The following is a 13,535-nucleotide window of genomic DNA, read 5'->3' as shown; positions in this document are numbered from 1 at the left end:
CCTGGAGCATCAAAATGCAGAAAGCTGATGCTCTGAAATACACGGGTGCGACTTCCCAGCCCAGATGGCAGCGCTGTTGCTGGAGCAGAACTCTATAATCTCTCAAGTATTCCAGCAAGCTGAGCTGCTAAGGCAATAGTTTTCTCCCATTATCTTGTTCCTCTGTTAAACCTGACTTGAAAGACAAAACAAACCATTTAAGACAAAGCTGTTGTAAAAGCAGAGGTGTTAACAGTCACCTGGAGCCTTCCAGGTGGAGATGCCCTCTGAAATCCTATCTGTCGTTCTCATTTTTATGGTACATTTTAGAAATGACTGCTGTTAGGGGAATCGGCTTCCCTGAGAAATGCCTGCCATGCTAATATTTGTTCTGTGATAGATAGCAAAGGCTAAATATAGTCTTCCCCTTTCTCTGCATTTTTATTTAGATGGTAGAGGTTTTTTTCTTGCTATAGCCAGAGTCAGGCTTCTCTGAGCCTTCCCTCGCACTAAGCTGCTGTTGGGGAGCATCGGTGAGAGGGTCCAGCTGCATATCCAGGGTCCGAAAGCTGACCCTGCAATGAGAGGGGTTTTGCTGTATTGTGCGGCAGTTACATGGTTGATTATCTTGCTGTCAGCATTTCCTTCAGGAAGAGGTCTTGTAGGTTTTTGGGTTTTTTCTGCTGAATCATTCCACTGTTCTGTGCACAGTGTGCACACACCCACACGTCTGCTAGCTGGCGTGGTGGAAGGGCCAGTATGGATCAGGGTCCCTTACTGGTGTAGGAAGATCCCACGCAGCTTCACTGCCCGGTCCTCAGCAGACACAGAGGTGAAGCTTTTGGAGTGGACTGGATGCGACACAGGTGTAGGTGGGAATTAGCAATATTTCTTCCCTGTCTCCTTCCTAGATTGCTCTCCTTGTCCCCCTCTCTGTACCAGGCAGGGATGCAGGGATGCTGCTCTGAGCACTCACTCCTTGCAGAAGGGGAGAGGGCAGCAGAGTGGGATGCCCCAGGTCAGGAATAGTCAGAGAATAAAGTGTCCTGCCAGAGGGCTCTTGGCAGCAATGGCATGTCCTAATAATTTACATTAATGTATTAAGTAAGTTTAAATTAATCATTTATTGAAATCAGTGAGCTTAATCATGATTATTAGGATTTATTGCATAGAAGGTAGCAAAATCAAAGGCATTCAGCTCTTCCACTTTCAGGCTTTTGTGTGCACATCTGCATGTTTAACCATGGGGTAATGTCATGCTTAACACTGAGCAGATTGAGTTTGCCCCATAATTCCAGTTTTCTTCTCCAACATTTTTTTTCTTCTCTAGGGACCTTCTGGAAATAGTTTCTTGGCAGAGAGCTGTTAGGGTTGCTGTGTGTCTGGGCCCTGCAGGGCTGTGTCTTCTCACAGTCACAGTGATCCTGGGAAAGGAAACTGTGGAGAGGAGTCAGGCGGGTGTGGGTGGATGTACCAAAGCTTTGGGCACTGAAAGAACGTGCAGCAGTTTTGACTTTACCTCTTCTGACTATGTATTCGCCTTCACTGTCCTTCCTTCCGAGGCCCTTCATTGCTGCTTCAAACCACGTTAGCCTCCTTGCCCTACTCTCCCAAACACTTTCCCCTTTATGTTTGTTACTCTGGGATTTTTTGTCTGTTCAGCTGTTTTCGTGATACTTGCCTACCTCTCCAGCACCCCACGCTATGGCAGAGCTACCGCTGTGTTTGCTGACACCACTGCTCACCCTGGCAGTGGCTAACCCCCTCCCTGTGCTCACACCCCTCTTTGTTGCAGTATAGTTTTGTGCAGCAGCTAGCAGGCTTGCCTTTCGATAACACTAAATTAATTGTGATTAATGATTTCACCCATTTTCAGTGTGCCCACTCCTCCCAAGTGGCATGTTGTTCTGTACTAACCTGGGCTGTTTGAATTGCACCGAAAGCAAGCGAGGAGGCACATGTATCTGCGTTTGTCGAGACCTGCTGCCTGAACTCAGGATCTGGCCTCAGACCCCAGCTGCTGGTGTCCCAGCACAGCATCCTCGCAGTCACTGCAATGCAACTGTTTCAGTTCAGCACTTCAGTATTGTTCTCCTAGGGAATGCAGCCATTGTCTTTGCAAAATATGGTAAATACGTAAAAAAAGTCTCAGAGCTGTGGCTGCAGAAGGGTTGTCAGCAAGACTGTAGGTGCCAGTTTGTACTCAGTTGCAAGGACTGGGAGTGATTTGTACTCGGTTGCAAGGTCTGGTGGTTGGTGGTTGCTGCAGCTAACAACAATTATGCACTTACCTGAATGCAGTGGGATGGTTTGCTAGGGAAAAATTGGGCAGCTTGTTGAAGCTCCAGCCCTGCTGTTGCCTGTCATCTCGATAATATCACGTTTAACGCAGCAATTACTTACTGTGACCAGTACTGTGCATTGCCACAACCTAGGCACACTGACATTTCTTTTGCTGGGAGTGTGTCAGTAGGCAGGGTAACAAAAAACTTCTTTTGTCCCATGCATGTAGCAATAAGAAGTTAATTTTTTTCCTGAATGATTAGAAAATGCATAAGAAAAAAACTCTTCCACACATTAAGATTACAATAGTGACAAAAGCACTAAAGGCAAAAATTACATTCAAATCAGATTAGTGCTTGGGGAGGGAAACTGCTAAGAAGCCAAGATACTGTTGCTTCCAGCAGGCTTTGCCCTTTGCTTCTGGAGAAGTGTGGAACCAGAACTGAGCGAGTCCGTTGTAAACAAATTTAAAGCCACATTTTAATTGTCCTGCTCTAGCTTTTCATATTCCAACATTGTAATTTACACGTAACCACATTTGTGATTAAAGTGAGTTACAGCTGCCTGGAAGGGGTAGCACAATCGGCTTCTCAGTGCTGCTGCTTGCATGTAAGAGCAGACACACAGGAAAAGAGAAGAAAACAAAATAATGCCAGAAAATAATGATTAAAAATGGAATTTAGTCTGGATTCAGCTTAGCAGCTGTCCCTAGCCCATGCTTGTGCATGTAATGCAGCATAAGTTCATGACAGACTTTTAAGTTGGGACAATATAAGATAAATACTTGATAAAGGAAGGAGTTTATAACCCCCCATGGGGATTTACCTGAAATGAGGACGTATTTTGAAGAACTCACTGGTGGGTTCACTTGAAGCAGAGGGCAAGCTGAACCTTCCCACCTGTGACCTTACCCACTGAAGCAGAAAAGAAACCAGAAGAGATTTTTGGCACCACTGCTTCTGCCGCAGCATCGTTGTGGGTGGGCTCTGAAGCTTGGGCTGGGTTTCAATTAAATCTGTGGCTTTTTGCATTGCAGCAATTTGTGGTGCCCTGGAAGTTTTTCTTACTGTCACTGCTCCCGGTTTGAATCAGCAGGGACTTGTCTGTGTGCAGAGCTGCAGCCTGCTCTGTGCCCAGGCAACCCGCCAGTTTCCAGTCCAGGCTGAGTCTATACTGGGGCAGGCGGACCAACAACAGCATGTCTGAAATACCCCACTGGAGCAGGGCACCGGGCTCTCGGCACACGGGGCAGCTCACGCGGTACCAAAATGTCAGTCCAACCCCAGAATCCAGCAGAGCAGTTACTCTTTCCTTCATCTGATTCCTATACAGAATCATCCATACCTGTGTGCTGCCAAAAGTATCTGAACTTCTGATTGAACTTAGCCAAATTGTTATGCAATTGTATAAGTTTTGACGTATGAATAGTCCCATTGAAGTGACTGCTATTCCGTACATCCTTCGAGTTGCCCATGCCTTAAAGTACCTTGCCGAATCAAGGACATTAATGTTAGCCTTCACTGTCTTCCAAAAGTAACAATTGCTTGTTTTCCTTTTCTCAGATTCTCCAGACTTTCTTAATTTATTTTCACAGCTGTAAACTAAGGGGATCTCCGCTCTTTGCTTGGATTAGTCACCAAGGCTTGGAGGGCTGCTTAAAACCAGCAAGCCCAGCACTGCCTTTTGTCCTCCGCAGTGGTCAGCCGTGGTTGCGAGCAGGGATGCACTCGTACCACTTCCCGGGCAGGCCTGCCAGCATGTTCAGACAATGCAAACACAAAGCCAGTGTTTCTCTTTCCAGTTTTCCTTTTCAGTCCCCAGTGTATACGGTATATTCTGAAATTACTGCAATGATCAGCATATATATGTGCTTACTGAGTGCCTGCTCACACCCTGGGACACCTGAGTCCCAGGCCAGGGACTGCTCATGAGAAAACCCTGGTGGCAGACCGTGCTTTGCTTTGGCAATATCTTCTCAGTTCCCGTCTTGCTATAGGACTCACCTTTCGCTTCCTTTGACCTCTAACTCTAATCTTGACACTAACCCCAGGCTGAGCCCCAGCCCAAGGGCTCAGCCACATCCCCAGGTTGAGCAGTGCCAAGGGTTGAGTCACTGTCAGCCCTGGAGCTGCTTTTGCAGCCTCTGGAGCCCCCCCACCTGCCCAGCCAAGTGCTCCCATCCTTTGAGCCTGACCCCCCGGGAGGCTTGGCTGGGTTTTGCTGAGCGGCATCCCACCATGCCACCTCCGTCCACCCTTGCTGCAGGAGGGGAGCAGCAGCATCTTATTTGAGGCGACCTCACTAAAATTCTGGTGGAGATGGACACCACCATCCCAGGTGGCAGACCTGCCCTTGCTTAACACCAGATCTACATCGATGGAGTCAACAATGCTTTGTTTCCCCATCAGTCATGTTCACTTGTCATCTTCCCATGGAAGCCCTCCCACATGCACGAGCTTTCTTCACACTTTGAATTAGTTTCTCATTTCTCTCCACATGCTGCACCGTCGAACACTGCACGTTTTCTCTCTGTACTCTGGCATCGTCCCCCCTCCCTGCTAATGGCACAGGTAACCAGCTGGTTAATCCTTCTCCCTGCTACCTTGCCCTCCGAGTGAGTTTAATAACAAAAGGAAATAAAAGTGGGAGCTGTGTGGATGCATCCATTGGCCACGGCCTCACGCACCAATTGTGGAAAGGCTTTTTCCTCGATCTGTATTCGTGCTGCGTTATGCACTGGGGAAACTGATGTGTACATTAGCGTCTTTTAGTCAGTAGCATGAACTACTCTTCCCATCTCCATGACTTTTTTATATCCTTCTTGGGAAGGGTATGTTGCGTTTGTTACTTTCTATTACACCACGATGGTGGGTACAAGACTGTGCCAGATTTATGCTCAGTGAATTGTCCCTGAAATTTGTGAAGCTATAGCGGAATTTAATTTGGCAGCATGGGGTTGATGTTGCTCCCAGTGATGTCTTGAGCTGAAAATCTCAGCTTTCCATTGTCTTACTTAGAGAATAAATAGCCCCATGTCTTTAGAGTTTCTCAGAAGGAGCGCCAGAGGCATTGTAAATAGCTGGTGCCAGAGGCACTGCGATGGCGTGGAGACTCTGCTCCCTACGTACATGAACAAGTGTGGTAGCAATCTGTGCCAGAGGCATTTAGGAAATATACTCCTGAAGACAGTTTCCTGAAAGGTGAGGAGGATTTTAGCATTTATGACATGTTGAGTACCTTTCATTTTCTTTTTAATGTCATGTGGTAGAATAATTCGGAGGTGATGTACAGCGTCCTCATGATATTGGGGCCATAAGAAGCAGTTTGAATGAAAGCTTAATAGAAATACAGTGTGCTGCCATGCTGAGCACAGAATTGGTTGCCCGCATAAATCTAAATGTCAAATAACTAGAAAGTTTTACCAAATGGAAATGTGATGGTTTATTTCCAAGGTGTCAACACATGAAAAGAAGCATACTTAATTGACAAAGAGTAAAACTCTGTATATTTTTTTGAGTATTGTTAAGTAGGATCGAGATGCTACCCATGTTTTCTAGAAGTGGTAAAATGTCAATTATTAATTATTTTGAGAGCTAAACATCATGTGGGCTTTTATAAGCATTATCTAAAAAGCGAGAAGCTTTGAAAAGTTTGTATGGCAGCCACAAGTACAAATACACTTGTTAGAGCACTACTGAGTAGTGAAATACAGGTTGGTGAGCAATCTAGAAATGATGATGTTTTATTGAGTGGCGCGGATTATTACTTTGGTTGATTTGATTTTTATCCTGTAAGGAAATTAAAGCTCAAGTGCTTCCAAACTTGGTTATATTTCTAAAGATCACTTTGCTTACCAGCTTTTGCCTAGAAACTCACCCGAAGATGTCAGCCATTGAAACCATTTCATGTGGAAGCATTGCTAAGTAAATTCACTAAATGCCTATTCATCCCAGTAAGATGGAGAATCACTGGAGCAGCAAATGTGAAAATCTGCACAGCTGACTATACAGAAAGCAGTTTTCTGAGGTTGCCAAATTGAGATGCAGAGTCTGACCCTAGGAGGTATTAAAATTCACATGAGTGAGCATAGAAGGAGGGTCTCAGGCTCCGACAGCCTAGCTGTTCCGGCTGGTTGATAGGCAGATACTTAATTTGGTGCAGATAAAATCAATGAGATTATGAAGATAGTTTACTAGGCTGACAGCATTTCCAAGTTGTTGCAGCCTGACCCCAGGAGTTAAACACGTTTTGTGCAGGACTCTGGTTTAACTTGGTTTTCTGTGGCTTATAATAATGAAATGTTTTCAAGGTGCAGTGCTATTGACAGCTGCTTTATCTTTAGTTTTTCTGTCATGAACTTCATTACAAACCATTGCTTAAATGGTTTTGTATCTATAATGATGTGGTTATGAATGCAACTTAGGATGTAAAGACCTTTTTAATATGTTTTATTCAGTTTTCCTAAATATGCTGACCTATAGAGAACATGCTTGCTCCATTGTTAAAGAAATAACAGACCACAAAAGCTGTCAAGTGTAAATAGATTCTTGGACATGTCAGCTGAAAATCTGAAAATACTGGTGTTGGATTGCCAGTCACACTAATTGGAATTAACCTTCGAAATTCCTTTGTTCCTATTAATTATATTGGCATTTTGACATCCAAATTCTCTTGCTGTATGCTTTCCAACCTTGGCCTCTTCTCTATTACAAGGATGAAAACAAATAAAATGCCAATAGATACTTAACCAAATTCTCTAGGAAAGGTCTAGCAAAGCATGTAAAATGGGACTATCAATGCAGTCATCTCACAGCCGGATTTTCATACTTAAAAAGTGCTGAGCAGTATTACTTAATACATATTCTGTTACAATGCTTAAAACATCTGCCAAGAGTTGATATGAAATTTGTTAAGAATTAATAAAGCTGTACTTCTTTCCAAATACACTTTCCTGAGTAGAGGGAGGCAGTGAAGTTTAGCAGCAGGATGGAAGTTTTTTCAGCAGCTGCCTCCATCAAAGAGTCTGCTGATGGTCCCCAAATGAGAACAAGAAGTATGTAAATTAATCTAAACATAGTAGTTTTCACAGTGCATCCCTTGTTCTTTCTCTTGCAGGACAAATGACCAGCTAGTAGCATTCCTGTCCAGATACCGTGATATGAACTTCTTGAAATCACATGGGAGGGACAATGCAAGGTAAGCTGGCCCTTTCCTCACCTTATTTTAACCAGAGCACTGAGACTTTTTGCATAGTGATGGTTTTCCAGTATTATCTGAGTAAAGAAGAGTTCAGGAAAGAGAGTGGAATGAGGAGGAAACCCTCCCCTGAGGACACTCGTTTGTTGGTCCAGGATACCTCTTCCCCAGAGTCAGTTTTGCAAAGATGCTTTGGGTGGGGAGGGAGACATTAAGCAGACTGACGCTTGTGCCCTCCTGGGACTTGGCACAGAGCGATGTTTCAGAAGCAAGTGGTAGTTGCTGCACACAGCAGCACTTCCCTGACCGAGTCAGTCTCAGCCACGCCGGTGACCAGGACATGCACCAGCCAGAGTCTGCAGCACAGCCTTGCGCAACGAGAGCATCTCTGCAAGGTGTGGGAGCCTGGACCAGCCTGCACAGGCTAGTGAGGGTGAGGACGGTGGCTGGAGGGTTGTCATGTTCTGCTACAGTTTTGAAGTCCTTGAATCAACATCCCTCTTCATGCACCCCATGCGGGTCCCAGGGAGAAGAGAACGTGCTGTGTTTCCCACAGCACATCCGTAATACTTCCAGCTTAGTGGCTTGAGGGAGCAGCAGTGACCAAACACCGTGTTTCCAAATAGTCAAAGAAACTCTACAGGTGGAAGAACTTTCCTGTCTGATTGCAGTGGTCCTCTTTTCCTCTTTATTGATAGTTTTGCTTTTCCTCTTTATCACTAGTTTTGTACCATAACAGCGGTCTTACAACAGTTCCAACAACTCCATATGCTGAGTCCCAGCGGCTTTGCACCCACAAATACTGTTTTATTGTGCTTGGGGTCACCAGGTCTTCTCTTTATTTTGGAAAATATCAAGTGTACTGTAAGGTTGGGTTCAGATTGTGTACACAGAGAATGTGACACACAGAGTCGCATGTTCAGCACAGTGGGTGGGTAGAATAACACACAGGTCTCTTGCTTCTTGCCTGCTCTTGCTCTTGTCACTAGATTTATCAATTCTGTCATGTTGTTGTTTAAATGAAGTCTTCATGAGCATTCATCTTGTGCATGCAGAAATTCTACAGCAGGTAGTAAAAAATAATACTGTGAGGAATAATACTTAAATCCAAGTGAACAGATTCCACAGAAGAGTCTCTGGTTTAGGCAATGCGGAGTGTCAGGGTGATTGGCAGGCTCAGCGCTAGCTGGCAATAGTGATCGACAGCAGGGTTAAAGTAGAAAATGGAAGAGAAACAGCCAGGGAAAAGAAGTCGGTCTCTTACGTCTCTTTGCTCCTCTGGTGCACCTGATTCTTCTCAAATTCCCTGAGCTGGCTAAGGAAAATAACTAATGAATTATGACATGCCTGCGTCAAGCTGGTTTGAACACGCCAACCTCAGCTGGGTTAGAACAGTTTGGATCAATTAAACACACTAATCTGGTATTAATTTAATAATGAAATGAGCTAATGTGCCACTTGTCCTCCCCTTGCAGGAATAACAACCCATTTATTAGTTCAGTGGTTCCCTTTGACTGTATAAACAACTAAATACCTTTTAGCCTATGAAAACATGTCACCGTGTTTTTCTTTTTTTCTCCTGGATTTCTACCATACATTCTCTGTGCATCAGGGAACATAGTGTGGGACATGAGGGCGGATTTGCCACCCCTGTCTGCTGTGGTTGTGTAGTCCCTGAGTACCATAAGCGGTTCCAGTGCTGACCACTGGATGAATGGAGCCTTTCACATCGCCCCTTGGCAGCTCCCCACAATTTCTATCAGGGAGACAGAGTGACTGCCCTCCTCCTGCATAGCCCAGATGGCTGTAGAGACAGGACTCAAGCCAGCAGCTGTAGAAGCCTCCGAGTAATATTGCCGTTTGGTAATTTTTTTTTTAATTCCATTGGTGTCAAAAGCTGATCAAAAAGCAGTTAGCCCTCTGTTTCTATCGTGGGTGAATTTCCAGCTCTACTCACACCTGCTGAGAGAGAAATTGTATCTTGTGAAGGTCTCTAGCCCAGTCTTTCAGTTTTGGTGTTTCGGTAACTCAGTCTTGTCTAAACCGGTAGATGGACCTTCTGCTCTGCCCCTCTGACACACAGTTCCCAATTGACTTTGATTTTATGCCTGAGGTCTGTAAGCCGTTGTCATGCCGGTGAGATGTGTCCCTCTGGTTAAAACGGTGAAATCCTCTGGGCTGAAATACCTTGTATAAGCACAGGCAGGTGAGACGAGACCACGGGCGCACCTGGGCTGTCACCCGGTGTCCCGCCGCCCACGGCTGGCATCCCCAGAGGAGCAGAAGGAGAGGCGGGTAGTGGTGCCTCCTTACAACGTTCTCCCAGCCTCCTGTGACCTTTGCTTGGCAAACTCCCACAGCCAAACTTGGTGACTTGCTCATTTTAGAGGGAGAGATGATTTTATTTTTTTCTATTAATTTTTCCAGTTACTTTTTCAGGTTTGCCATTTGCTTTGCCTTGTCACAGCCCTGTGGAAAAGGAATATCCCGTAGGGGGAATGGTATAGCCAAGCGCTTAGTAAGGTCTGGAAGAGAAGCAACAGCCTCAAGGTTTGGCAACAAAAATTTAAAGGGAAAAAAAAACCCTAAAGGACAGCTTTTGGAAAGGATTTAGGACACAGGCCAGTTTCCAAGTTGTTGGGCAATAGGAGAAAACTCCTTTGGGACATCCTATCTCAAAACAGAGCGGAACAGTATTTTTTATTTAAAATGGCTAGTTGAAGCCATGATAAGGGAGAGGACACTGGACTAGACTGACTGTCACCCCATGTACAATAATAATTTTGCTGTTCCAAGGTGTTTTTCTCAAAACATTTGAACTAATAGTACAGGAGCTCAGCATTTAAATGTCTTTGAAAGCAATGTACAACCCTTGCTGGTACTTTTTATTTTAATTTGTGGGTGAATAATGGCTTCTAAGCGATAAGCTTTTCAACTCTTAAAGTCTGCTTTGTGAACAACTGGAAGCTCTGAATTTTAAGTCATCATAGTTTTTCGATCATACAACGGCGAGAAAAATTAGAAGTGCCATCTTCAAACTGAAATGCTTATACAGCTCAATTACAATGTACTTTGTATTCAAGCCATGTTCACAATCAGTACATGGTTTACTGCCAAATAAGGAGAGAAAACAGGCTTCCTTTTATAGAGTGAAGTTTTCTTTTAGTTATGCCAAAGTCATTAAAAAGTGCATCGCTCTGATTTTCCTCTAGTGGCTTCAGAAGAGGGAATGGATGTGAAAATGGCTCCTTAACTCAGCTGGAGAGGCATTATTTCCTTAGAGAACTGGATGTATGAAATGAAATTGCATACAGTGGCTGGAGTCGTTACATAGTACTTAGCGGGCAACACATTTTCTCCTCTTTTCAGTGTCTTAGACTATTAAAAGCAAAAGAATAACCTGGTAGTTGTATAAGCTATTACAATTTGGAACACCTGGAAGATTTGGGGTTTTGGCAGGAGCAGCACCTGGCTAATGTATTATAAAATATAAAGACAGTCAAAAGTGACACCTTCAACGACAGACAGGAAAAAGAGTGGGGGTTTTTCTATAGAAACCTTGCTGCAGTAGTCATTTGGGAAGCAGTGTAAATATGCTGTGAAGGCTGGATGCTGTGACATCTTTGAGGAACCTGGAGCTCATAGGCAGAATACAAACAGCTAAAGGAAAGGCCATTAAAAGTTTTTATGTATCTGAGTTCTTCTCTTTTTTCTCCTCATTGATGTTATTCTTCCCAGTTGTGTCATCCTCTTTCTGGGTTCTGGGTTCCAGATACTTCTAGAGGCAATGCTGAACTGTTCAGCTTTTAGTAAGGAGCATCACAAGCCCATCCCAGTTCTCAGAGGCTGGAGAGACCTTAAATCACGAAGGGCTGGATCACATTCCCAAAATCTCCACCTCTGTCAGCCCAGCTCTGTTGATGCGGATCTGTTTCTTCACCTTTTCAGGCATGCCTTTTTTCCACTGTGGCACGTGCTGTTTGTTGGCATTCTGTACACGGGGTTGATGGTGGTTTGGCTATCGGTTAGGAAATGGTTCACACAGAAAATGCTACTTTGTTATTGCAGTGGTGAATTGCCCAGAGTACCCGAATACTAGGAAAAAAAATTGCTATATCATCCCTGCTGTTGGAGTAGTTTAACCACTTAAGTCCCAGCCTACCTTGCTGCTCGTGTAAAACATGTTCTGGTTCATTTGGCTCAAATTTCCCTTGATCATACTTTTTTTTTGTTAACTTTTTTAAACGCTTCGGTATTCTGAAGCACACGGACTAAGAAGATCCATTCTTTGCCTGTAAGTAGTTCGGCCCAACGGTTGCCTGTGAACTGTAGCGACTGAAATAGCAAGATGCATCTTCTGTGCAAAGAGACTGCACTTAAAAGTTTTAGATTTTACAGCTAACTTTCAAATGTTCCTTGTTGCTTTATGCTAAGTGTTAGGGGAGCCGTAAAGCCTTTACTGCTTCAGCTTGACAACTTGCCTCCTTGTAGGGCTTTTATTTCTGCTCACTTTTGGAGAGCAATGCTAAGTTGTCAGTGCAAAGAAAGCCAAAAATAGTTTGAAGACAGTAGGAAAATGTAGTAAAAAAGGACATATGTCTTGACATGGGACAAAGCAGGATGTTTTCTGGTCTTGATAGAGTATACAAGCAAGATCATCCAGCAGTTCAGGAAGATGCAGTAAGTGTGAAGGTTTGAAGTAGCCATAATTCATGGAGTGGGGTGGGAATTAGGAGGGAAGTGAAAACTGAGGTAAAGTAATCAGAAATCTGATTGCTGTCTAAGAACGCTGAGCTGCGCACTTCATTTTTAGTGGTATAAATAATAACATTTTTGTCCTTTCACCCAAGGTCCTGAGACATTTTATAAAATAATTATGGCAGGGAACATCCTTTTAAGTTGGATATTGTGGCCCTGTTTTACCCACAGGTCGATAGCCTGAAAATCTGTGTGAAAGTGACTCAGACTTGCCCTCAGTCACTTGGAGAGTTTGAATCCCCGCTTCCTTTTCTTTCTCCAGTCACCTAGAATGCAAACCCCGAGACGTTAAGCACAGTAGAAGCACCCAGTGAGGTGCTGTCGTGGTGGACACCCAGGTGTCCTCTGCACTAGCTGTCACTCAGCCAGTCCAAGCTCAGTCACTCAGGCCCAGCAGCATTCCCAGCTGGAGACTGCTCGGTCTTGTGGGTGTTGGGAAGAGGAGGAGGAGACAGGACAAGAAATCTTCTAGAGAAGACATTTATTGGAGACAAACAGATGGCAAAATGTCAGGTTTCATATCGTTGAGTCTCTGGTGGATTCGTGGTACATGCTGCACACGAGCATTTGCAGATTTCTCCCTGTTTTGCTTGTACTATATAAAAAGAAAAAAAAAAGCACTTGAGCTATGGCCTCCCGGATCGCAAGAGGAAGCCGTTAAATTTTTGTCTTTATAAAAGCTGTTCCAGTGTTTCTTAAAAGACATTGTAAGTGAAGAGTGGTGAAAAGAAACCCACAGGAAAGGCTTTAAAAGTTCCCCTCGAGCCCTGTACTCATGAGGAGTATGGAACTGGTGTCAAAACAAGACAATTCCTAGTAGAGTCATTACTGCAAAAAATAGACTCTGCAAGTTTCCTACAACTAAAAATAATTTGAGAGGGTTTTTTTTATTTATTTTGGGACGCTTGAAGAGTTTGCTGCATGACCTGCAACATTAAAATATTGAGAAGCATTAAGGCTTTTTAAGACTTCTTCTGAAAGAGAGATTTCCAGAAGATAGAAAGTAAGTTTTTTCTAAACCAGTGGAAGTTAACACTTAGGAAAAGGTGGACAAGAAGAAAAAATCCTGAGGAATTTCTTCTAAACATAATGGAAAGATGTGATATGACTAAAGTGTTACATGGATATACTGAGAAAATTACATATGAAAAAAGCAGAAACAAATTATGTGGAGTATGAGGCACCTACTATAAAGCTTGAAAAATCTAATTATGCCCATATAGAGATGGAATAATGACCAGATAAAATGTATCTATTGGCTTTTAACAGCATCTCATGTGGAATGCTCTAAATGCCATGGACATTTGGTTTCCATAAAG

At 43.8% G+C, this 13,535-nt stretch overlaps 1 protein-coding gene across 3 annotated transcripts in view; it reads left to right on the top strand.

The window, feature by feature from the left end:
* Positions 1 to 13,535, top strand: part of XYLT1 (xylosyltransferase 1) — a 202,517-nt gene that overhangs the window by 151,932 nt on the left and 37,050 nt on the right. For all 3 annotated transcript variants that reach the window (XM_055708619.1, XM_055708618.1, XM_055708620.1), the window contains one exon: positions 7,378 to 7,458. In XM_055708619.1, the coding sequence (XP_055564594.1) occupies positions 7,378 to 7,458 (81 nt within the window). The remainder of the gene's footprint in view (positions 1 to 7,377; positions 7,459 to 13,535) is intronic.

Source organism: Falco cherrug, chromosome 4 (genome assembly GCF_023634085.1).
Source record: "Falco cherrug isolate bFalChe1 chromosome 4, bFalChe1.pri, whole genome shotgun sequence".
In the NCBI taxonomy this organism is placed as follows: domain Eukaryota; kingdom Metazoa; phylum Chordata; class Aves; order Falconiformes; family Falconidae; genus Falco; species Falco cherrug.
The sequence above is the reverse complement of the archived record's forward strand: the minus strand, read 5'-3'. Positions and strand labels throughout refer to the sequence as shown.